Source organism: Alternaria alternata (assembly GCF_001642055.1).
Source record: "Alternaria alternata strain SRC1lrK2f unplaced genomic scaffold CC77scaffold_21, whole genome shotgun sequence".
Taxonomy (NCBI): domain Eukaryota; kingdom Fungi; phylum Ascomycota; class Dothideomycetes; order Pleosporales; family Pleosporaceae; genus Alternaria; species Alternaria alternata.
In genome coordinates, this window is record NW_017306210.1 from 679779 (window position 1) to 702008 (window position 22230).

Sequence of the window (22230 nt, forward strand, 5' to 3'; positions counted from 1 at the left end):
GGGCAGTTAGATGCCACGTGCTTGGCTCCGGCATACCGACATGGGGCCGGGGCACCGATGCGTTATCGCAGTGGTAGGAACCAGCCTTCTACAGCAACCGATGATTGAAGCGCGGCTGAACACTCCGGAAACTTCTCGCGCCTGAACCGGTTGAGTTTTTCAATTCAGCTTGCATACATTCAGGAGACAAAGGGGTGCGCCGAATAGCGTTTGGGGTGCTCCAAAAGAGCTCTTCCTACAATTAAGCTAGCCAGCAACACCGGAAGGCAAAACTCATATCATGACGTTATTAGCTTGACGGGAACGGATCAACGACTTCCCGCTGCGACCGGCAATAGGTCTTTCTTCATCGGCAGCGCGGCCCTTGATCTATATCCGACCGTTACTTGCTTGTCAAAATGACTCTCTTCTTAACTTTAAAACTTGGCACTCCCATTGCAGTAGCATCCTCGCCTGCTAGCCGCGATATATCACCATTATTTTCATTTCGGCATGTCAGCAAATTCTCCTCAATCTTGGGTTGCTGGGTGGTACGCCGCGCCTCAACGAATGCTGTCCGCAGGACTGGCTGGCCGTGGACTCCGACAACTCGTCCACCTAAAGGCTTCTGGTCAAGCCATTCGATTACGGCTGTCTAATCGCTACGGAAACGAACCAGTCACGCTCGCCGACGTCTTCGTTGCCAGATCTATCCATGGGCCTATGGTTAGCAACCATTCAGTGCCGCTGATGTTCAGTGGGCAGACGAATGTCGTGCTGGATGCTGGCGCAGATGTTACCAGTGATCCAGTCTCCATGGATGTTGAAGCGTTCAGTGTTCTCGCCATCTCTTTCCGTCTCGAGAAGGGAGATGCTCTTACGGGTCACATGGTCTCATCACAAACCTCGTACATCTCCTCTATGGAACCGTTTCAATTCCCCGCTGAACTTTCTTCCATGGAGTACCCATTATCAACAAGTTCATGGTGGCTTATTACAGGCATTGATGTACTGGCATCGACGCATTTGAACGCTGTGGTGGCATTCGGATCTTCTACTACAGATGGAGCTGGATCGACTCCAAACACGAATGGACGCTGGCCCGACTATCTCGCACGCCGTCTGAAAGAAGCAGGTGGATCACAGTATATGGCAGTCATCAACGCAGGGCTCTCTGGAAATCAACTCACGAGCTCTGACAACCAAAACTTTAGCCAACTTGGCGGGGTACGTATTCCTGAATTCATGCTTGGTGAAGCCGGACTTGTACGCTATGAATGGGATTTGGCCTCACAATCCGGAGCAACGGATCTCATCTTACACATTGGCTCAAACGATTTGCGAGCGGGTGTCAATGCTGCATCCATTATCGACGGATTGAAGCAGATCATCCAGAACGCAAGAATGCATTACCGAAAGGTTTTTGGAACTACAATCCTACCAGGCGGTTACACAAAAGAACAGAATGAGCAACGGAAGATCGTCAACGACTGGGTTTCTGGAGAGGGAAACCAGTTGTTTGATGCTACCTTCGACATGGCATCCACTTTACCCGCCCAGACAGATGAAGCCAAGCTAGACCCTGCATATGACAGTGGAGATGGGATTCACCCTAACAATAATGGGTACGAGAGGATGGCCAATGCTATTGATATCGCAAAGCTATCAGGCAGTGACCCTGTCTAGAACTTACTAGCATTTATCAGAACCCAGTACATTCGCAGCTCTAATGCCAAATACTCGCTAGTATGTATTTCACAGCTATAGGTTTCCCACTATCAACTCAAGAACTATGTTTACAATTTATCGCTTCGTTGTTCAACAACCCTCTCGTCTTCGGCTAATTCTCAGCACACATAGCGACTCTGCCAAGTTACAACTAGTGTCGTTCCCCAAGCATCGGATCGATACCTTCAGCTTTGCAAACCGCCTTCACACTTTCCATGGCAGCGAGGTTCTCCACCAGCGCCGTGTACTTCGTGTACTTCTCCTTCATCGCAAACCCATTCGCACTACCCCAGCGATAGAATGGCAGAAGATATGCATCCACAGCCGAAAACGCATTTCCCACTGCATGCACGCCCTTGAGCTTTTCCTCGATGATGGTATAACACCTCTCAATCTTTCCTCGGCCCTTCTTACGTATCTCGCCGTATGCAGTCTCGTCGTCAATGAAATAGTGAGGACGGAAGAAGGTGAAGTAGCCCTGCGCATGCAAATCTCCGGCAAGAAAGTTGAACCATTCGTAAGAGCGCACGATATCAAGATTCGTGCTTCCAAGGAACTTCTTGTCGGGAACCAGTTGCGCGATGGCGGTCATGATGGCTGGCATCTCGGTGATTGTTTCGCCATCCATATGCAGGAAAGGTATTCGGCCTTTTGGATTGAGGTGGAGAAACTCAGCGGGGAAGCCTTGCATGACATTGATAACCTCAGTCGAGAAAGGAAGTCCGGACTCTTTCAACAGAATATGGGCAGCTGTACTGCAGGACCCTGGGGAGTGAAACAATCGAACTTCGTGTAAGGTCATGGTGATGGATGGATGCTCAGACTAGGATATCGTTGATTGGGAGTACAGAAATCGATAGTCGTGACTATGGATCAATGACGAGACGTAGAGTCTTCATATTATAATAGCTAAATACGGGCTACCTGAAAACACTTACAAAGCACGACATTTCGTTTCTGCTTAGACATACCTTCTCGCTTAGCAGGAAGCGAACAATAGGGCGTGGTAGAGCCAAAAAGGATGACACCGCCCAATCAGCATCAGGCTTAGTCCTGATTGACCGCAGACGTGCCTGCGCCTCGCTGAGTTCGCCAAGTTGTGCCAAGTATGTGTGAAGGATCAATACGGGGCGAATGTACGCTGATTTACACACACCTGGCTAATTCTGTCCACGATGCGAAGCCAGTGCAGGGGTGGTGCATGTCTGTTCGTTGAGAGAGATGCGCAATGTCACGGAAAACGCATCGTTGACTATATAATGCGGCTCGTCTTGTAATACACCAAAAGGTTTCCCAGGAGAAGCTCTTCCAGTCACAACCGAAGCGAAAAGGAGTCGTATAAAAGACACGGACGCTCTACCTACGATCGGAAGACGCAACTTCTTCTCTTCAGTTGCTAGAGTTTCGCATCTGTTGGAGGAGTATGGCGCTGTGGAAGGAAAGTCGCCGCGTCGTCGGCGTAAGGTAGTGTATGGAGCGTTGTACGAGGGGAATACTGCTCAGACAATGTCATGTTAGCCTGCATCAATGCCAAATCGACCACCGAAAAGGAAATTTCTTGAGCATGAGATTGTTTGGATGGATAGGAAGTTTGTTGTTGCTTTTCAAGCGTGTGTTCACGCGTCGCGTGTGATGGCTGGTTAGCTCGCTTCTGTGATTCGCTCCCGAGGTGGCTTGTTGGACACATTACCACCAGTCGACATCTGTTTCTTGGTCTGCAATATTCCATCTTCAGAAGTATTTCTGTGCATGGATTCTGTATAAGTTTTAGATGTGGTGAGTCGGCAGCTGGTCGTTGCTGGCTCACTGTGAACGACATGTGACGTAACCACTACCCTAACCTGCACTTCAGTTTCCAACCCCCTCAACAGACATACGTCTGCATGCACCCAAAAGCCTCAATTGACCATCTAATCCTAAACAGTCACGTTTTCTGGTGCTCAGTGACGCCCGTGCTGCGTTGTTAATTTACCAAGTTGACGGCGATAACTCCGGGGAATCGATGACGCATGATCTGTCGCGCTCTGACGATAACTTGATGTAGCTAGTACCAAGTTTCAAAATGTCACCAAGATAACTACCAATCATTCCGCCATGCTCAGTTCAATCAACACCTACCTCTAATTCACAATGCAACCACTTCGCTTTGCAAAGCTGCGTGCGGCCTCCGCTGCAAACACCAAACAGGCCACGAAATGCCCTCGTAGCTTCCGATTCCATCCATCGCAAAATGGTGCTCAACGTAGGACAATAGGCAGCATGGGCAGTAACCCTGAAGCAAAGACCAGTGATGTGACGGTGTACGTTTAACTCGTTGTAACAGTTCGCATGAACCGATTGCTGCAATGGTAATTGAGCTTCAAATAACGTATATTTTTAGGATGGCAGGTCTTGGTCTGGCTGTCGGCGGTATCTATCTCGCTCTCAGCAACGACCTACGTCCCTTGTCGCATCGCGACCATGAAGCAAATCTCCAGGCGCATCCGACACAGCCTGGCAAGTTGGTAGGCGAGAATGACGAAAACATGCGCAGCCACAGGATCACGAAGGGGGACGACCCCAGTGCACCAGGTGCCGGCAGGCCCGATCAAGATATAGGTCTAAGAGGCCATTCATCAAAAGACTCGTCAAAAGCCATGAACCCAGGCGCGATATCCCCAGACGTGGCTGATCCGGTTCGTTCGAAGAACATATTCTCCCCCTCTTTTGTTACCAATGCTAATTACCGATAGTCCGATCCTCGTGGAAAGCCCAGGAGCTTCAACTACATGTCTGGAAAGCAGGAGGGTCTTTCCAACGGCAACACTCACCATAGCTCTCAAATCTCCAAGCAGCCAGAGATGAGCAAGAAGGGTGAAGGTGTTGCTGAAACTGCCAAACTCAAGGGTACCGTGTCTACTAACCGTCCTGGTCCTGAGAACAAGGAGCAGCGAGGCAAGGCTCAAATGGAGAAGGAGTAGTGTAGATGGTCCTTGAATACTACTTTCAATCATCGGTTCTGGTCACTTACTACTGTGTCAGCTTGATGTGAGGAACCTACATGGCAGAGTCGCGACATGAGTAAACTATTGCGTTGTCATACTAGGAAAGGAGACTTCACTAGCTTGCATAACCGTCGCACAATGTCAGAGTAACCGTGTTATTAGTCATGCACTCCTACTCGTACAAGCCGTGACGTGCCATACCATCCCGCACCCCGCTTTTCCCTAGCCCTCCCACCAGAAAGCCAATGAAAGATGTCCGCCCAATCAACGACGACCTTTATAAGAAGAGGACAAACCGAAAACAGCTTTTTTGATCTCCTGCCAGAGGAGAAGGCAGAGCTTTTACTCGTCGAAGACGAAGAGGAAAAGAAATAAAAGGGGGATATTATGCACCGTAGTCGCATCATGAGGTATCGTACAGGGGACATGAAGTAACAGAGAGAGGAACCTGCCGCTCTTCGCAAAGCAGCCAAGACAATCAGGAAAAAAAAAAGAGAAAACAAGTGGAACGACAACGATCAGCCAGATGTGCTGGACTTCAAGACAGCAGCCGGTGGTGTCTGGAGTGTTTCGGACGATGTCGCGCTCGTCATCGATGCAAATATCGGAGTCGGCGTCGATGGCGATGTCGCTGTAGATGTCGCATCCGCCGTCAACGTATCGCAACCTTCTTCTCGTGTCGTGGAAGCTTTCACGTCGGCTTTTTCATTGCCCGCATCATACTCCCCGCCACCAATCGTCGTCGTCTTTTTCTCACATCCTCCGCCTCCGGCACCCGCTTCGACATCGACGAATGTCTCCTCACTTCCACACCTCGGCAACTTCTTTCCTTGGTTCTCCTTGACATACTCATCGTACGTCTTACCCGCCTTCTTCGCCTCCTTGCGGACATGGCGTACGCGCCACAGCCAGATAGCCTGGGAAACGAAGATACCGGTTTCGAGGGCCATGCACGCAATGTAGAGACTGGCGCCGAGGGCATCGAACCACTGTTGTGCGACAACAGCCATGAGGGAGAAGAAGGCGCCGAGGTAATCGATGGTTAGAAACCAAAAGTCTGTTTCGCAGAAGAAGAGCATTAGTACAAGCGCTTCAACGTACCGAGGGAACGAGGATGACAAAGCAAAAAGGCGCGCAAGTTACTTACCGATGCCGATAACGCGACCGTTCCTCTTCGCGAGTTCAAAGTACGGAGGAATGAGACCGATGACTTGGATGACGGATGCGGAAATAGCCATCAACATCATAGGCCATTCGACGCCTCGGGAATATGGCCCACGCAGGGTGAGAATGAGAATGAGCTCCATGATACCGAAGCTAGCAGCCAGAGCAATGGTCGCGAGAGTAGCGGTCCAGACACGCCATTTGTTGTGGTAGTAGAGCGTTTGACCCCATGCGATCAAGGTGAGGGAGGCGAAGGCTTGAGGTTGGAATTTGAGAGCAAAGTTGAAGTTCTGGACAATTGCGTAGACACCAAATGGCACGCCGCCTGTGTAGTTTTTTTAGGTCAGCTTAGTTCTTCCTACCTCGGACGAGGATGAGCAGGAGGTGGGAGGGGGGCGGAGGAGTCTCACATATCGACCAGAGAATGAGCATGGTGCCAGGAAGGCCTTCTGTGCTCTTCCGCCGCCAGTTTGTCCATATCTGTGGGATGATTTGTATACACCAACAACTGCAATCGACAGTTAGCAACCACCTTGTTTTAAGCAAGGGCTTGACGTGGGGGGTTTACATACACTTTACTCAAGTTAGCATAGGTTCTTTTTAGCCACAAAAAGTTCTCGGGGTTACTTACCAGTGCCGAGGGTCTACAGAACGAGAAGATCGTATGTCAGTATCATGACTCAAGCAAGCAAGTCGGGGAACGTGGGTGAAGTGGAGAAACGTACACCAAGGATATTCGCAGCCTAGCGTTTGCGGGTCAGTATATGTGAGGCTGTAATGCGATATGGTAGGAATTACTCACAGGTGGTATTGAGACTTGTGGTCTGTCCATAGCTTTGGAGGAGTGGCTATTACTATGTGTCGGATAACGGTAATAGGTGTGTGTGTGTAGAAGGGTATGGAGCTTCTTTGAAGACTGAACGCAGAGGAAGGAGAAGGGCTCAAGTAAGACAAGATGTAGGATCGTCCAACTATGCCAGCCTAAAAAGAAGTGTAGAACTTTAGGAGTTACGTGATCCGGTGGCGTTTCACGTTGCAGCAAACGTACAGTCGCTCCAGTACCTGGTTTGACGTGCAGCAAGTAAAGGTGGAAAGAAGTAGCGATACAGTTGTCACCAATGGTAAGGTGAGGAAGCGAGCAGGACGTACAAAAGAAAGTTTCAACTAATGATAGACGAGCCGGTTACGCCAGCACCCAGGTGAAGGCAAAAAGTGGTACCCGCATTTGCACCAGCACCAGCATCAGGCAACATGTTGTGCGTGATGACGGAGCTGTCAGAGGGTCTTGCATTTTACTAGCTCTACCGCGACAGTCGCGTGCAAGAATAGTCGGCTGGTGTCATTACCAGTGCACAATCGTCCTTCGATAGAGCGATTTAGACTAGGCAGCTAGTGAGATTTCAGCTCTTCGGGGAACTTATGCCCCTGCTTCCGCCGCTCAAGAGCGAGGAGCGACAAGCTTGTTAGTACTCGGTAAGAAGAGTGGCTGAGTTAGTGTGGGCAGGGATACTTATCCATCCCCAGGCCGATCTGCGACCCGATTGGCGAGTCTAGACTTATATGTGACTGCATCTATCGTCGCTTTCAGGAAATGGGTCCACTCCATCTCGATGCAGACGCGTTGGAGGGGGGGTGACGAAACCCCTGGTTGTCGCTGCATGTAGGGCTCGGTAGGTTAGCTGGGTCCCTGCATCGAGCGTCAAAGAAAGAACATAGAGTGGCAACTTGGTGAACCCAATCGCTCACAATCGGGACGGGTCTGTATACTACGGAGTAATGCATATCAAAGAGGGTAAAGTTAATCTGCATCCAATAAGTAACCTTGTAGAGATATTTCCGGATGTGGTCGATGCTTAGGCTCCCGTCGCGCTCCTGGCGGCTCACGCGAACACCATCCCTTTGCGGCCGTGAGCACAGTTCGTCATTTTTCGTTTTGATGATTCGGCTCGTCCGGTGAGGATGGCGGGCGCATGTCATGCCACTCCAGTAGACCGCAGGACGTTCCTGAAAACTCTGAAGGTGGGTTGCTGACGTGCGGTTGGCGGCTGTGTTGAGACCTGCATCACCTGGCATTCCCGAACCACGCAGGTGGGACCCCGCCTGCATAAGATGGCGTCAATCGGTTTTGTGATTCGATCCTGTATACAGTGCAACTAGATTCAGCTAGCAGGAGGCTCTGCTTTCCCCATCCGAGCGTGTGCCTAGTCTTCGGTTCCTGGCGGCTCGCAGCAGTCTGCAGTAGCTGACGATGGAGTGATGGCCGAGATTGCAAGTGCGACTAGCTAACTATTACATGCCCGCAAGTGTTGTAGATGCGGCATAAAATTGAGTGCACATGCTGTTATGCTAGGCCGCGCAGCCAGGAAGGCCAGTCCTCGAGGCACGATAGAGTTCGAAGCTTTCGCGGCACCTGATAGGCAGTGGGTCGTTAGGAACCAGCTGAACCGGCAAATCGCCGCCTCGGTCCCAAAGAATACCTAGAGTCATTGCGTCGCCAGCTCCGAACATAATAACGACAGCCGCGCAGTGCGCGGTTATGATGATAATGGCCGTCCATCTCCAGCCGGATCAGGGCGATAAAGTGGAACCGTTGGGAAAAGGTGGGGTTAGGGCGTGCGCCATGCACGCAAGCCAGAGAACCAAACACTCTATAGATCGACGAACTTCGGTTCATACGTTTCATACACAAACACGTCGGTTATGTACGCTGGTCGAGAACACGTTCTCTGCGCTCTATTCCGCGAACACGAGATAACATATGGGTCGACGTTGTGGTTGTACGCGTCAAAGTTCCCCGCCGCAGTTGCCGCCATCTGCTTGTGGCGTTTTGTCGAACCATGAGCATATGCAGGATTCGTTGCCGGGACGGCACTGCATAATAGACCAGGACATCTGCGAGTCTCACGCATCTGCACACATTCATAACGTCTCAACGAACCCTCTTCTGCGAAAACGAACGAAAGACACTCCGCATCGGGGTAACCTCCGGCGTGCTGCAGCAACGGTTAGCCACATCCGCATCGCTATACCTATCCGTCCATGATGGTCAGCACGGAGACATGGACGGATAGTTGCGCTTCGGCTCTGCTCCTGGACCCACACGAATTGGAGAATCAGTCGACATTCTGGGTAGAACGAGGCCAATGTCGTCGAGCCACGAGTCCGGCACCCAGGCCATGAACGGTGAGAAGGGTCGCAGAGCATGGCAATCAAGAACCGGCAACTTTCGGTATGCCGATGTCGCATACGAAGATGTCCGAACGGACCGACGCCGAGACAGTATATCACTGGATCATGACTGGCTGCGGCATTTTATCAAAGGTTGTATGCATGGAACGCCCTGATGATGTGATACACAAACGGAGGTTGAGGGGAGAGATCGGAGACATCTGATTCGAAGCGTACTGACGTCTCCACCGTTGACGTGGAAGACGCCAGTACCTGGACGATCTCAGAGTCTCGAAACGTCTCTCCGGCCAAAGGTCAGGCCGTTGACGTGGTCGGGGTCAAAGTATCCAACCTGATCGGAGACGGAGTGGATGCATATGACCTAGAACTGACCTCAATCAACATTGAAGCGCCGAGACGTGCATACTTTTGTCTTGGCTTGGGTCGCTATGCCTAAACGTTTCCCACAACCGAGTTACCAGGGATAAATCCGGCATGTCAGCAATGGAAAGCAAGCTAAACCCTGGCATATTCCGACCACTAAATTGAAAATCCATGAATCTCCGCAGAAACGATGGTCTTCCGACGAGCGCCTGGAGCCGTTGAGGGCTAGTTCGCGGCCGTATGTAGAGACTACTGCAATGAATTTCGTTAGAATTCGTTGCAATGGTCATACACATCTTGTCTCTATCTTTTCGACCAGTCCAGCTCGCTATTAACACATTTACAACAATATAGTTTCTTTGATGCGCCCGCGATGCTACCTGTGAATAGACCTGCAAGACTAGAAGCCGAAAGGGAAAATGCGAGAGCAAGGCGCGTCGGCACTTGCAGACTTCACCGATGAGAAGGCTTGGAAAGGGTCGCTACGAACCGCCATCATGACGCGCAGGATTTGACCGGTGCGGGAAGATCGCGTAGAGGGAGATAGACCTGGGGTAGAAGGCCTAGAGCTGACTGCAGAAGTTGCTTTTCGCGGTCTTCTCCGTTCCAGCTTCGTCGGCAAACGCGGACGCGAGGTACATTCGGACTGCAGGGCGTATGTGTATACATGTACGTACGGCATAGCGCCGATCATATGCAATGGTTACTGACGATAGGCGTTGACCAAGCTCTGTCATAGCACTGCCGGTAAACGCGGAATCAGGATAAAACCCGACTGCGTGGTATATGCAACAGTGTAATCAGCCAAGGCCACCGGCCGAAGTATGATGATATTTCACGAAAAGCCTTGTTCAAAACCGCTATGGCGTGCTAAGCAGAACAGCCAGGAAATCCCACCTGCAATCTGCGGAAACCGTCATGCTATTGGCCACGCAGTGGCAAAGTATGTTTGGATTGCAGGGTCTGTTTACGAAACCAGGAGCCATCAGTATCGTGGTTCAACGTGTAATCGTGATTGGAGACGAGCCTTACCCAAGCCCAAATCGAAGTGCTAGTTGCGAAAGCCTAGTACAGCATCTCCCGAGCGGCTCTCTGAAAGAAGCTCTCGGACATGGTTCGGAACTCCAGTGGTGCGGTCTATCGTTCCAAGAGTGTCTCTCAAGTCGGCGGGCACTGATCCAGAGGGATCTGTTGGTCTAGCGGGCTTCACTATCGTGATTGTGCCGTCCACCCAGCCTAGACTGCAAGAAACAACATGTCACTACTACACCTTGTCAATCCTGAAGGATCTAATTCAGTAATCACTGGCCAATAACGTTGATACGGACACCTCAGGGCAACGGTCGCGCGTCCCGCCTATTTGCTCAGAATAGCTCGCTACTGGGAAAAAGAAAACCGCACGACCAAAATTGCCGACTGGATACGGACGAATATTGCGAAGCTGATCGGTATGTGAGCAGCAAGCTAGTCTAGCGTATCTTCTGTGTAATGAGGTCTAGGTACGGGTGCGAGAGTGCGGGAAGACGCTGGATAGGAGTGTCGTGCTGGGGGTCATACTCCGGCAATGGAAAGACGCAGTCAACGGCAAGTCCAGTCCGTAGATTGGTTCACAGCGAGCCGCGTTACGCTGCTGTCCGCACCACGAGGTTGTAATGTATGCGCGGTTGTGTAGGAAGAGACAAATATCGTACAGGCGCCACATCTCTGTCCACCTCAACACGATCAACGGAGGATGCGTTAGCTGAAAGTTTTGTCTCAACGATTGGAGCATGACGCGCCAGGAACATTGATTCCGCGGAAAACCCGGGTTTTGAGTTTCCGGTGTTCGGTTACGATAGGAACGAGTGATGCTGATCGAGGTGCCCAAGCATGCAGCAGGATAGGAATCTGAACAACCAGGTGAGTAACCCTTGCAAACGCCCTGGAAGTTTCAAGCATGACGTGCGAGGCACCGGTGATCAATCGTGCGGAAGGCGCGGTTGTGAAGTTCAAGCAGTTCAGTTGTGATCTGGAAGGAGCGAGATCGCTCGATGTGCTCGCTGACGGATGCGATCACTGGACAATTCCAGCCTGGATATTACGAGATGAGTGCCATCGACATGATCTTGCAGTAAATGCGGGTCATGAGAGTGAAGTGATCGCCACGTTACGCAGTGATGAGCGAGTACCACCATGTTTCCAAGCATGCATGATGAAAGCACGAATGAGTGGCCTTCGAAAGACGGGTTTTCCGGAAGACTCGCACCCGACGTGATAGGTGCTTTCGTGAAATGTGCGTGGGCCGCGGGCATCACACGATGTCCGTTGTGGTGTGGGTGTTAGTATAGTAGAGCGCTTAGAAGGGTGACGGGTTGATACCATACCGAGAGTCAGTAGCAGATGCATTCAACCGATGGCGCTGGTGCGTTTGCAGGTGAGTATAAAACATGACGTGACGAGTGCTGTTTGTCCAATGGTACAGAATACGTGGGTCTCCGGATCGAACAGTTCGGCCACGATCAGAAGGAGCGATGTCATTCGAGACGCCCAAGCATGCATGAAGAAAGCACAGCATAAGGAATTCACAGAGGATGCGTCTGCTAGAGCTTGACTGTGCCGTGTCACAGTGCTTTTGCTTCCGTCATGCGGAAAACGCAGCTCTCGAATTGAAAACGCTTGGTCATAGTCCGAAAGAGTGGTGTCGCTCAAGGCGCCCAAGTAGCTACTTCGATCATGCGGAAGAGGCGGTTCTGGAGCTTTAGACATGGAGCCACGGTCGGGAAGAGCGGCATCATCCAGTTTCCAAAAACGTCCAAGGCAGGTGCAGTTGTGGCAGGTGCAGTTGTGGCAGGCGCGGCACGCATCTTCAGCCTGTCTAATCATGGTTGACACTACGCAAGGAACGGTATCACATTAGTCGTAAAAAGAGAAACTACGACATCGACGACCACCGACATGATATTAGAATGTTTAATTACTACTTCCTACATGAAAGGACCAAAAAAGATCGGGGGAATAAGTTATCGAAAAAGGAGCTAAGAAAACATACGAGAAGCTTCAGTGTCATGTCTAGACAGTATTGTAGCCACGTAAGTGTGATCCAAGACTGTCGGTTAAAGGTTGGAAAGGCCCCCAGATAAGAAGAAATTGAAGCCCGCGCGGCATCCGACCATGTTCCTTCCGTGTCGGCGTTGCACAAGCCACCTATTACAAACGCCCGCAACTGTGGTGTATGATGACCAGTACACTCTTTGACGACAAAGCTAGAGGTGCATCAACATGGCCTAAGCCTCGTCTGCGTCGTGGTCTTGCAGTTGGCCGCTTTGTTCCCTGTTCATGCGGGCCTCGATCTCCTTGAGCTGGCTCTCGCGAGCCAAGAGTTCCTGCCGTTTCTCGTTGATCTCGCGCTGGACCTTGACTTCGATCTCGCGCAGCTTCTCCTCTTCACGTCGCAGTTGCTCTTCCTTCAAGCGCACTGACTGGCTGGCGAGATCCTCGGGGTTCATCGATGAGTCACTGTAGAGTGTTAGTATCCATGTCAGAACAGAGCAGACACCAGACTTACGCAGCAGCACCACCTTCGACACTCTTACTAAGCTTCTCGGTACGGTAGTTCTCGTATAGGAAGTCATGCGTAATCTCCTTGAGATCGGCAAGATGGCTGTGGAGAAGGGCACTTCGAACGGCGAGGAAGTCGGAGTGGCGGGGGTTATCCACCTCAACGATACCCCAGGGGTATTGACGTGCCCGTACCCGTCGGCCATTGATCTCAACAATGTCTTCGGATCCAACAATGGCGAACGGCATCAGGCCACGAAGCTCGGCGTTCTCCTCGACCGTGTCCTCGTCGTCCTCCTCAATGTCGTAGGGGAAGTTGTAAACGGGGATGCGGTAGTGCTCAATGTCCTCCATGACCAGCTTCTTCGACTCTGCCAGCTCGGCGGGTGTGAGGGAGTCGGCCTTTCCGATGACGGGGATGACGTTGCAGCGGGGCGACAGACGCTTCATGAGCTCAATGTCGAGTTCACGGAGACTAGCTGTTGTTAGCGGAAGCTGATTGAGCGGTGAGACACACATACCCATGGCCTGTGGGTGTGATGAAGTAGAGCAGGACGTGTACACGGTCGTCGCGGAATCGGGGGTTACGCTTAATACGCGATTCCTCCGCGAGAATGCCGTCGTACTGTCGCTCGAGGTATCCGACGATCTCTGAGAAGCTGCGGGGTGGTGAGCGAGTGTGTCAACAGAGCTTGCGGAAGATGCCTACCTGGCCTCGTTGTCGATCTGGTCTCCGAAACCGGGTGTGTCAACGATGGTGAGCGAGATGCGGGTGCCTTCCTCGTCGAGTTCTGATGTTTGTTAGCAGCCGACGCGACGATGCCATGGCCATCAATGCCACGTACCGACTGTGATGGGCTTGATCTTGACGCCCTCCTCGACGTGTGCGGTTGTTGGGTCGTCAACCTCCTTGTGTCCGAGCACTTGCTTGCCGCAGAGGGTGTTGACGAAGGTTGTCCGGCCAGTACCAGAGGCACCACAGACCATCAAGCAGAACTGAATACCCTTCTTGACATTCTTCTTTCTGCGCGTCTTGTTAAGCGCCTGTGACATTGTTAGCCGTCGTGGTCAATGGCAAGTGTGGTTGTGGTGGGTAGGGCGGCATCGTGTGCCTGAGGGAGACGTGGTATCGGGGAGCGTCGTACCGAAGACATGATGAACTCGGGGGTGGGGAATGTGCTGGGTGGTGGTGGAGGCGGCGAGTAGACGCAATTGAGACAGCCAGGCGTGGAGGCGAGACTGCTTGGAGGTGAGACGGGGGCGTATGTCTGTGGTGTTGTGTTGGAGCGGTGTCGTCGTGGAAATTTGGGGACGTTGGCAGCTACTCCCTGCGCGATGCAAAGGGGCTCGCTAGCGTACAACCCCCCGGTCGTACCTCCTTCTTGGCGCGACCACCTGGCGCGTCTGCTTTTGGCAAGATATACAACAACGAGTAGTCGACTCAATCACCATTACACGCTTAACCACGAGAGGCCAGATTTCTTTGCCTGGACTTGGTTCAGGTACCATGTAGTAGTAATCGAACACGATCAGGCAGCTGCGCTGCCGCTGGTACTTCGCGGGGTATCCCTCTCAGGGTCCACCACGATCCTTGGAATCGTGTAATGAACAATTTTGGATTCACTTCCCTAGATGTGCATATGGTCCTCGAGGCAATCAATCGGTGTCTGCATCTCATCAGAATTGATGCTGCCCAAAAGCATCGTTGGATATCTATCTCAGGCCCGGAAAGCCACGCTAGTCACAAGTGGAAAAGCTCCCGCAGCTCCAGTGCCAAGCACCCGCGCCTGTAGGCGGATGACATGGTAAATGACCTAGCTTGGGGAGCTGTGGACCCTCGATATCTCTCCCAGACCAACCTTCTCGCCGCTCCTCACTATCCTCGCCTCTGCCTCAGTCGCTGCTGAGAAAATGGGTCTGCCACACTTTTGGACCCCGCGATAGCGCCTTTCGCATCGTTTGCTGGCCACATCACCGTCGCAGTCTCCCCGGCCCAACACTCCACCCAACTCCGCATTGCAACTCAAGACGCCCCACTTGCGCATCGTAGTGGTTGAAACCTATCCACAAACATCTCATTTCTTTGCTGCGCCCAACATGAATACTCGACCTATTCTAGACTCGGATACAGGGCCCTTTGTCCTCTCGGCATCCTTCAACGCCGACTGCTCTCACTTCTCGGTGGCTTTGGAGACGGGATTCCGCGTATTCTCCTCCACAACATGCGAAGAGAAGATCGCCAGAGGTATTGACGACGCGCGGACAAAGACTGCCCTAGCGACTGCAGCATGCTAACATGGCCGTAGAAGTCGGCGGCGGCATCGGCTGCGCAGAGATGCTCGGCAACAAGAGTTACATTGCCCTAGTCGGAGGAGGGAAGCAGCCCAAGTACCCTCAGAACAAGGTTAGCTTTCCTGGCGACTCCGACTGGCTTCTTGTCAACGACACTGACATCATCTACGAGGTCCAAATCTGGAACGATAAAACCGAACGCTTCACCACGTCGGTCGAATTCAAAACGCCGGTCCAGCGCGTGCGCCTCAGCCAGACACACATGATTGTCGCCTTGCTGAACTCGATATGCATATACAAGATGAAAGTACCGCTAGCCAAAACCGCGGAATACGAGACAGTCAACAACCCATTCGGGCTGTGTGAGCTAGGCACGAATATCGTCGCATTCCCTGGTAGAGCGGCGGGCCAAGTCAAGATCTACGATCTGAACACGGGCAACGTCAGTATCATCCCGGCCCACGAAAGCCCCTTGCGCGCAATCGGGATAAGCAGGGCGGGCGACCTTATTGCTACGGCTAGTGAGCAGGGCACACTGATACGCCTGTGGTCCTTTCCCTCGTGCACAAAGCTCGCTGAGCTGCGCCGCGGCGTCGACCCCGCTGCCATTTTCTCCCTCGCCTTCTCGCCCGACGGCTCGACCCTCGCCGTCACATCCGATAAATCGACACTCCATATCTACGACCTCGTCACCGCAACTACAGCTGCCGCAAACGCCGATCCCAGTCAGCATAAATACGGCATCCTTTCCAAGATTCCTTTGCTACCCCGCCAGTTCTCCGATACGTATCCGACTGCGACTGTCAAGTTCGAAATGGGCGATGAACCGACTGCTTGGGGGCCGCATGGTAGGTCTGCAACACTCAGTGCTGGGATACCCGGTGTGCCTGGGGGGCGTCCAACAAAAGGCCTCATTGGGTGGTTGAACGACGAGACTATTCTTGTTATCGGTGCTGGGCAGGATGCGCGGTGGGAGAGGTTCCATGTGGGTCCTGATGATAAAGGCAAGAAGTGTGTTGTTACGAATGGGTGGAGAAGGTATATCGATTAGAGATGTCTTCGTTAGAGTATGGATTGGCGGAGCGAGATGGTGAAGAAGTGTGTAGCGAGTGAAATCTTTTTTTGGCTGGGATCTGGCGTTTGAGTCTATTGGGTATGAGAGGTGTTTTGGTTGCATTCGCTTTGGCGTTCAGATACCCAATGTTATTTTTGACAATCCACCGTTTTGTACCGTCGTGTTTGATTGTCAGCTTGGCCGTCTGGATAGTCATGAGCTATTCTCATCCATAAATGGGTATGTCTTTGCTCTGCGCCTTGGGCACTCAGAAGACGAGACATCAGACGCCGCAAAGCGGAACAAGGATGATTAGGGATATACGAACCCCTAACTACCTCATCGTCGTCTGTAGCGACTCTTCTCACTATCACGTGCCGTTCGCGTCAGTCCAATATCCCACGCACACTCCATGTAAGAAATGTATACAACTGCGTATACTAGTTTCCTGCATAACAGTTCTACCTCGATATACGCAGCACGTCCATGAAACTGTACACAAGACTTCCATCACACTCTATACAAGACCCCGACCCACCTGCTACAGTCATCAACATGCACAACGTGCGACAATCACACAATTTCTTCGTTTACATTCAACATTCTCATTCCACTCTCTAACTTGCTACGGTTTGTTTCCCGGCTCGTCCCATGTCCACCTTGCTTTGCCACATTCCACATTCCACGCACTGCTAAACCTCATTTGCTTAAAAGTTTAAAAACATAGTTCATATCTGTATATATATATATATATATAGATATCCTCTTTACTCCCAAAATCCATCCAGCGTTGTCAGACATTTATGGAAACACTTACTAAGTCGAGTTCAACCATCGCCGTTTACTGACTGAATGACTAACAAGCAAAGACTTCCTGAAAAACGCCCCTTCCATGTTTGTTACTCGGTATACACAATTTCCGTTTCCCCATCTTCTCCGGAGATTTCGTGGGAGAAAAAAAACACAGCCAATCCAAAGTCGAGTTTGAAGAGAAGAGAGAGAGACACACAGAGAGAAGAGTGGGTCGAAGAAGCGAATAAAGTCAAAAGCCCAGTTGTGCACATTGAGTACACGACGAAGGTAAAAAGTGAATGGAGACGCAGAAGGAGAAAAAATAATAGAGAAGGTAGAAGTAAGAAGTGAGCACATAAAACCTCCATATCATCCCTCTCTCTCCCCCCGTTCAGCACAGAAGTGAAAGTTACAACAAGATCGGACGATAGGAATGAAGAGTACAAAAGTTGAACAAAAGATTTGAAATTAACTTCTCTCTCTCTCTCTCTCTCTCTTATGTGTAAACCATTTTAAAGTGACAAACAATTCAAACCAAGAAAAAAAAACAAGGTGTTGGGAGAAATGAAAAAAACTTTGGGGTATCGTGCAAAGAAAGGTATAGAGCCACAGAACAACCCCGTGCAGCGCGACTTTCAGTTACACGGTTTTTACACATAATCCAAAACCATAAACCCCCCCTTCTTCTTCTCATCCTCCTCAGATGGCCCTCTTTTTCGCCCCCCTGGGTAGGCTAGATGGTGAAGCCAGTAGGATGGAGAGTTCTCTCTCTCTCTCCTTGTCTCTCATGAATGAGATTTGAAACAATTCGAATGTTGCTGTTCTCTTTCCCTCCCTCTCCTCGGAAACGTAGTGGTGTGCAACACATCAAAGTGTGTCAAGATGGAAAGGATTGGATAGAACAAATTGAAAAGAAAAAAAAGGAAAATTGTGTCGTGGCGGGGTCATTAAAATCAGGCAACAAGGAACAAGAGAAAGCCAGTCCCTCTTTTCCAACCGAAAGGAAGAAGAAGCCTCTTTTTATAACAAGATGAGGTAATTGCTAGGCGCAATACCCGTCTCTCCATTCGGCTTCTTAGCCTGCCACCACCGCCCACTAACATCCGACACTTCCAGAATATCATGTTTCTGAAAGCTGATTTCATTCGCATCATCTGGATTAGCCTCGTAGCTGTAAATCGCCTTGGCACGGTACGGGTATTCAATCGACTGTTCCTGATTCATCGTTTCGTCATTCGTAGGCGTCATGGTGCTCATGTTTCCATTCATACCACCACCACCCAGACTCATGCCGCCGCCGAATTGAGGAGCAGCAGCGGATGAATTCCGACCATTGGCACCCACGGGACCACCCGGGTAACCCGATACAGGCGACGAGGTCTCAAAGCCGTTGAGTTGGGCCGACGTGTACATCTGGGGGGGTATGTTTGCGGACTGGGTTTCTGGGCGGTTGGTGTAGCCGTTGGAGATGGGGCGGGAGGAGCGGGAGCCCGGGTGTTCTTTGTGGAGGGCGTACGAGTCGACAAAGGTGCGGTGGCTGGCTTGGGGCTGCGAGCCGTAGTAGAAGATCCATACAATCTGGGGCACGTGTGTTAGCTTGCATCTTCGTGCAAGGGTGGGTGGGTGGGAAGCTTACGGCGATCATGGATAGGAGTATGTAACCGGCTGCTGCGGCTTCAAAGGGAGCGACGGGGGAGTAGACGAGCGAGTTCACAGAAGACGTGGTGAAGACGAGGCCGGCGGCAAGGAAGCCTACAATCTGTTGGTAAATCAGCAAGGGGCATCTTCGTACTCAGTCGTGGTTGTTGCATACCGCGACATGGTACGTCCTCTCAGCATCCGAGGCAACTGTGACCGTAACGCCCGCGATGCAGAAGAACATGAAGACCAGCGTCCACCACGCAAAGTTGGGGAAGCCACCGTGGATAGCAGATATTATAGAGCTGACAAAAGCGATGATCCAGGCGAGCTATTCATGAACAAACGTTAGCTAGGCAGGCTCACACACACACCAGCGACTATGCCGCGTACACCCGGGGGGCACACTCAATACTCACAATACCGATAGATATGGTGGCCAGCGCAAAGGGATCTCCAATAATGCGACCCAGGCTGAAGCCCGACGATCTCTGGCCGTAGCCTCCGTTTTCCATTTTGCGTAGTGAAGGAGTTTCGCCCAGCGAGCCGTAAGCGGGCATATGTTGGTTAACCGTCGATGGGGTCGTCGTCGGCGACGAGAGGGGCTCAAAGGGGCGCGACGATTAGACTATACTGTCGCGGCAGGTGATGTAAAAGAGAAAGAGCGTGTGGTGAACTGAATTCGGTATTATGGTGTGAAGAGGACGAACGCAGACGGGCAGGTCAAAGAGTGTGGTGTAGATGCGCGCTGTTCGGTGGACGGGCGAGGGCAAGTATATCGGCGCGGCGGCTCGTCGTTGGTAATGTGCAGAGCGAACGGGTGCACAGGGCGCAAGGCAGAGTAAGCGGGAGGGCGGGCGTCCAGTGACCAGCAGTATTGAGTAGGCGCGCTTGGAAATGCGACGTGGACGGGCGGCTGCGAAAGGGTAGGCGGTTGTTGTAGTAGCAAGGCTGTGGATTGTGTTCGAGAGAAGGGTTTGGAGCGAGGAGGGCGTGTGGGAAAGGAAAGACGAGAGATGCGACGGTTTCAAGTTGGGTTCCCAGTGGTTCTCGATTGGCCGCGCTGAATGGCTAAGGATACGGGGATTGCTGCGGGTCCCGCTGAGATTAAAATGGCACCGCGCCCGTCAGCCAAAGGTCTGGACAGGAACACGCGCGTCTAGTGCATTAGCCCTTTGAACAATGGCCGTCGAGCCGCCGATAGCCACTGCACGCACACAAACGAGATGGGCTCCGTGTACAGCGCACTGGGACACTTTTCAACGACTATATGCCTTTGACTTCACGTCGAACTATTCTATTACTACGACTCTTCACTCCACTTCTGGCCAAGAACGTGGCGCAGTCTAGCCACATACGTCGTTTGAAGGGATCCCTAGAATACGACAGTCGACGCCTCATCATGCATAATCGAGTCACTCGAGAACACCTCGTTCACTCCCTTACTGCGCAGTCGACACCGGACATTCCCCGCCCAACCAAAAAAAATGTGGCACTTTAATATGCAACTTGAGCATTTGAATGAGCTTGTCAGCCCATTATATCAGGCTAATCAATCTAGTCGCACCCTGCGTCGTCCCTTACGCATGCTATCCACGTTTCCCACGCCCCTCCCCATTCCATATTTCCCATGGTTTGTCGGTGACACGTGCGCCTCATTTGGCGTGGCGCATGCAAGTAGTAGTTCCTTGCTTGCCCATGGGACTTTTCGGCAGGAGATTGTTGCATACCGGGGGCCCTGCTCGGCGCTATTACGCTCCTCTTTCGGGGAACCCTTGTAACCTGCCACGCTGCTGCTGATGCGAGACGACGATGAAACACGGCACTGAGCCCTCCGCACCCGTCACTCTGCAGCAACGACATCACTTTACATCATGGCGAGAGTAGACTGGTGGCGCTTGCAAAGTTAGTTGCTGTTTGAACTATCTAATTCTGCTACGTCCGTGAAATGTGACATGGCGAACTGTTTCTGCATGTCGTTGCAGAAGAGGCCAATTGCATGGCCGGATCAATGTCCCTCTATCCATACTTTGTCGTCATGTGTGGATTTTTGTTTTACCAACATGTCACTTTTCGTAATCCGGGTACTTGCTTGATCCGAAGCCAGTAAGTCTTTTTCCACACTGTAACGGTTGGGACCCCGGATCGCGGCAACGATTGTGACGCAGGCCACACCACATACACACACAGACACCCTCGATGCTGATCCGGTTCACTTGCTATGCCCAGAACTCGTGTCTCTTCTCAAGTATATTGCCAAATGTATTCGGGGCAAGATGCGGTCACCGGGTGTGGCTGCCACGTTGCCACGCTGCGACAAAGGTAATCCATGGTAACAGTGAAGCACCTGCATGCCTGGCATCTGTCAGCAGCGCCTCAGCCACGCCATGAAACCATCTGACGTCTGTATTTGCAGCAACGCATGAATGGCGACTTACCCTTTGAACGCTATGCGGATGAAAGAAAAATATCGTGTGTAGGGTCTTCGTCTCAGACTGGTACTACTTTGCCGACAGTCGGATGCTCATGACGCCGGCCGCCCGACTGCAGCTTCTCTGGGTCGACGGGACTGTGTGCAGAGAGAGTGTATGTGTGTGCTCAAGGTGCTGACACGCCTCACAGCTCGTCATCCGAGTACTCAGACTTGGACTCGTCGCCCTCTCCTTCCCCTTCTAGTTCTTCTTCTTCTTCTTCTTCTTCTTCTTCCTCATCCCTTTCCACCCCCCTCCCCTCCTCCGTGTCCTCCCTCCGTCTGTACTCCTCCCTAACAAGTGCTCTCAACCCCTTGGTAAGCCTCTCGTTGTAGTCGACCCAGCACCTCCCCGCGCCAAGGAACATGACATGCCTATATCTCTGATTCAGTAGCCCGTTCCGTCTTCGCAGCTCAGATATTTTGAGTGCTTGTTGTAGCTGGCGGTCTTCTGCCTCAGCAATGCGGGGCCGCAGGACAGCTAGCTTGGCGAAGCCGTCGGTGGAGGGGACTTGTTGGTCGGCGAGGGCTTGGAGTTGCGAGGCGGTTTGGGAGATGGCGGGGGCGCGTTCGAGGACCAGGGCTGCGCGCTGGTTGGTGTCGAGTGCGGGGCCGTCTGCATCGTCGTCGTTTTCGGGGGTGGAGTCGTGGTTGTGGAGAGTGGGCGTAAGGACGTCTTTGTGCTTGCTCACTTGGTTTTGTTAGTCCCGAATAGCAAAGGTATCCGGGCGAGCACACATACGCAGGTTGTTCGTTTCGTCGAGCAATGCGGTCTTGCCGGCGAGCTGCTGCAGCGACTGCTCCATCTTGTGTATGCGATCTGGAATCGTCTTCGCCTTGTCCTTGGTGCTGTCTTGGGAACCACCCAAGATATATTCCAGGCGATCTAATCGCGTCTCGAGGAGCGCAAACGTGAAGAGGACAGCCTCCTCGTATTCGTCCATTGTGTCGTTGTGGTCTCTGGTGTGTATTGTGTATCTCGGAATGGTATTCGGAGTTCACGTGGTTGGCGCGTACCTGCCGTGAGAGTGTCGGGATCA

At 51.9% G+C, this 22230-nt stretch overlaps 7 protein-coding genes across 7 annotated transcripts; 3 read left to right on the forward strand and 4 right to left on the reverse strand.

The window, feature by feature from the left end:
- Nucleotides 1-429: 429 nt before the first annotated feature.
- CC77DRAFT_1053334 (SGNH hydrolase) lies at nucleotides 430-2511 on the forward strand. Its single transcript, XM_018527741.1, has 3 exons — nucleotides 430-1604; nucleotides 1686-1725; nucleotides 1853-2511. Exons 1-3 carry the CDS (start codon nucleotides 493-495, stop codon nucleotides 2501-2503), a joined length of 1803 nt encoding a protein of 600 aa, XP_018382116.1. The 5' UTR covers nucleotides 430-492; the 3' UTR covers nucleotides 2504-2511.
- A 1273-nt stretch (nucleotides 2512-3784) lies between these two features.
- On the forward strand, nucleotides 3785-4711 carry CC77DRAFT_1098274 (hypothetical protein). The gene is made up of 3 exons (XM_018529938.1): nucleotides 3785-4007; nucleotides 4088-4382; nucleotides 4440-4711. Exons 1-3 carry the CDS (start codon nucleotides 3838-3840, stop codon nucleotides 4665-4667), a joined length of 693 nt encoding a protein of 230 aa, XP_018382117.1. The 5' UTR covers nucleotides 3785-3837; the 3' UTR covers nucleotides 4668-4711.
- A 112-nt stretch (nucleotides 4712-4823) lies between these two features.
- Nucleotides 4824-7128, reverse strand: CC77DRAFT_1024028 (PQ-loop-domain-containing protein). Its single transcript, XM_018525783.1, has 6 exons — nucleotides 6658-7128; nucleotides 6581-6598; nucleotides 6487-6499; nucleotides 6266-6364; nucleotides 5839-6180; nucleotides 4824-5748 (listed from the first exon to the last, which is right to left on the reverse strand). Exons 1-6 carry the CDS (start codon nucleotides 6685-6687, stop codon nucleotides 5210-5212), a joined length of 1041 nt encoding a protein of 346 aa, XP_018382118.1. The 5' UTR covers nucleotides 6688-7128; the 3' UTR covers nucleotides 4824-5209.
- A 5199-nt stretch (nucleotides 7129-12327) lies between these two features.
- On the reverse strand, nucleotides 12328-14574 carry CC77DRAFT_1024030 (Septin). Its single transcript, XM_018525784.1, has 6 exons — nucleotides 14090-14574; nucleotides 13790-13988; nucleotides 13654-13735; nucleotides 13466-13603; nucleotides 12952-13419; nucleotides 12328-12902 (listed from the first exon to the last, which is right to left on the reverse strand). Exons 1-6 carry the CDS (start codon nucleotides 14096-14098, stop codon nucleotides 12671-12673), a joined length of 1128 nt encoding a protein of 375 aa, XP_018382119.1. The 5' UTR covers nucleotides 14099-14574; the 3' UTR covers nucleotides 12328-12670.
- A 221-nt stretch (nucleotides 14575-14795) lies between these two features.
- Nucleotides 14796-16363, forward strand: CC77DRAFT_387811 (WD40 repeat-like protein). The gene is made up of 2 exons (XM_018531483.1): nucleotides 14796-15189; nucleotides 15251-16363. Exons 1-2 carry the CDS (start codon nucleotides 15042-15044, stop codon nucleotides 16285-16287), a joined length of 1185 nt encoding a protein of 394 aa, XP_018382120.1. The 5' UTR covers nucleotides 14796-15041; the 3' UTR covers nucleotides 16288-16363.
- A 1739-nt stretch (nucleotides 16364-18102) lies between these two features.
- CC77DRAFT_1012293 (high osmolarity signaling protein sho1) lies at nucleotides 18103-19280 on the reverse strand (the record flags this gene model as incomplete). Its single annotated transcript, XM_018523760.1, has 4 exons — nucleotides 18103-18660; nucleotides 18719-18841; nucleotides 18896-19051; nucleotides 19140-19280. The coding sequence occupies 4 exons, from the start codon at nucleotides 19278-19280 to the stop codon at nucleotides 18103-18105; spliced, it is 978 nt and encodes a 325-aa protein (XP_018382121.1).
- Nucleotides 19281-21336: 2056 nt separating this feature from the next.
- CC77DRAFT_1034207 (hypothetical protein) lies at nucleotides 21337-22134 on the reverse strand (the record flags this gene model as incomplete). Its single annotated transcript, XM_018526848.1, has 2 exons — nucleotides 21337-21881; nucleotides 21933-22134. The coding sequence occupies 2 exons, from the start codon at nucleotides 22132-22134 to the stop codon at nucleotides 21337-21339; spliced, it is 747 nt and encodes a 248-aa protein (XP_018382122.1).
- Nucleotides 22135-22230: the final 96 nt, after the last annotated feature.

Bases quoted from the DNA above. Each gene is read 5' to 3' on its own strand.
- CC77DRAFT_1053334 (XM_018527741.1), top strand. From the start codon at position 493: ATGTCAGCAAATTCTCCTCAATCTTGGGTTGCTGGGTGGTACGCCGCG. The intron at 1,605-1,685 runs GTACGAGAGGAT...AGCATTTATCAG, and splicing joins ATTCACCCTAACAATAATGG to AACCCAGTACATTCGCAGCT. The intron at 1,726-1,852 runs GTATGTATTTCA...GACTCTGCCAAG, and splicing joins CTAATGCCAAATACTCGCTA to TTACAACTAGTGTCGTTCCC.
- CC77DRAFT_1098274 (XM_018529938.1), top strand. From the start codon at position 3,838: ATGCAACCACTTCGCTTTGCAAAGCTGCGTGCGGCCTCCGCTGCAAAC. The intron at 4,008-4,087 runs GTACGTTTAACT...GTATATTTTTAG, and splicing joins AAGACCAGTGATGTGACGGT to GATGGCAGGTCTTGGTCTGG. The intron at 4,383-4,439 runs GTTCGTTCGAAG...AATTACCGATAG, and splicing joins CCCCAGACGTGGCTGATCCG to TCCGATCCTCGTGGAAAGCC.
- CC77DRAFT_1024028 (XM_018525783.1), bottom strand. From the start codon at position 6,687: ATGGACAGACCACAAGTCTCAATACCACCT. The intron at 6,181-6,265 runs GTGAGACTCCTC...AAAACTACACAG, and splicing joins GCTCATTCTCTGGTCGATAT to GCGGCGTGCCATTTGGTGTC. The intron at 5,749-5,838 runs GTAAGTAACTTG...TCTGCGAAACAG, and splicing joins CGGTCGCGTTATCGGCATCG to ACTTTTGGTTTCTAACCATC.
- CC77DRAFT_1024030 (XM_018525784.1), bottom strand. The intron at 13,604-13,653 runs GTAGGCATCTTC...ACCACCCCGCAG, and splicing joins CAGATCGACAACGAGGCCAG to CTTCTCAGAGATCGTCGGAT. The intron at 12,903-12,951 runs GTAAGTCTGGTG...AACACTCTACAG, and splicing joins GTCGAAGGTGGTGCTGCTGC to TGACTCATCGATGAACCCCG.
- CC77DRAFT_387811 (XM_018531483.1), top strand. From the start codon at position 15,042: ATGAATACTCGACCTATTCTAGACTCGGATACAGGGCCCTTTGTCCTC. The intron at 15,190-15,250 runs GTATTGACGACG...ACATGGCCGTAG, and splicing joins CGAAGAGAAGATCGCCAGAG to AAGTCGGCGGCGGCATCGGC.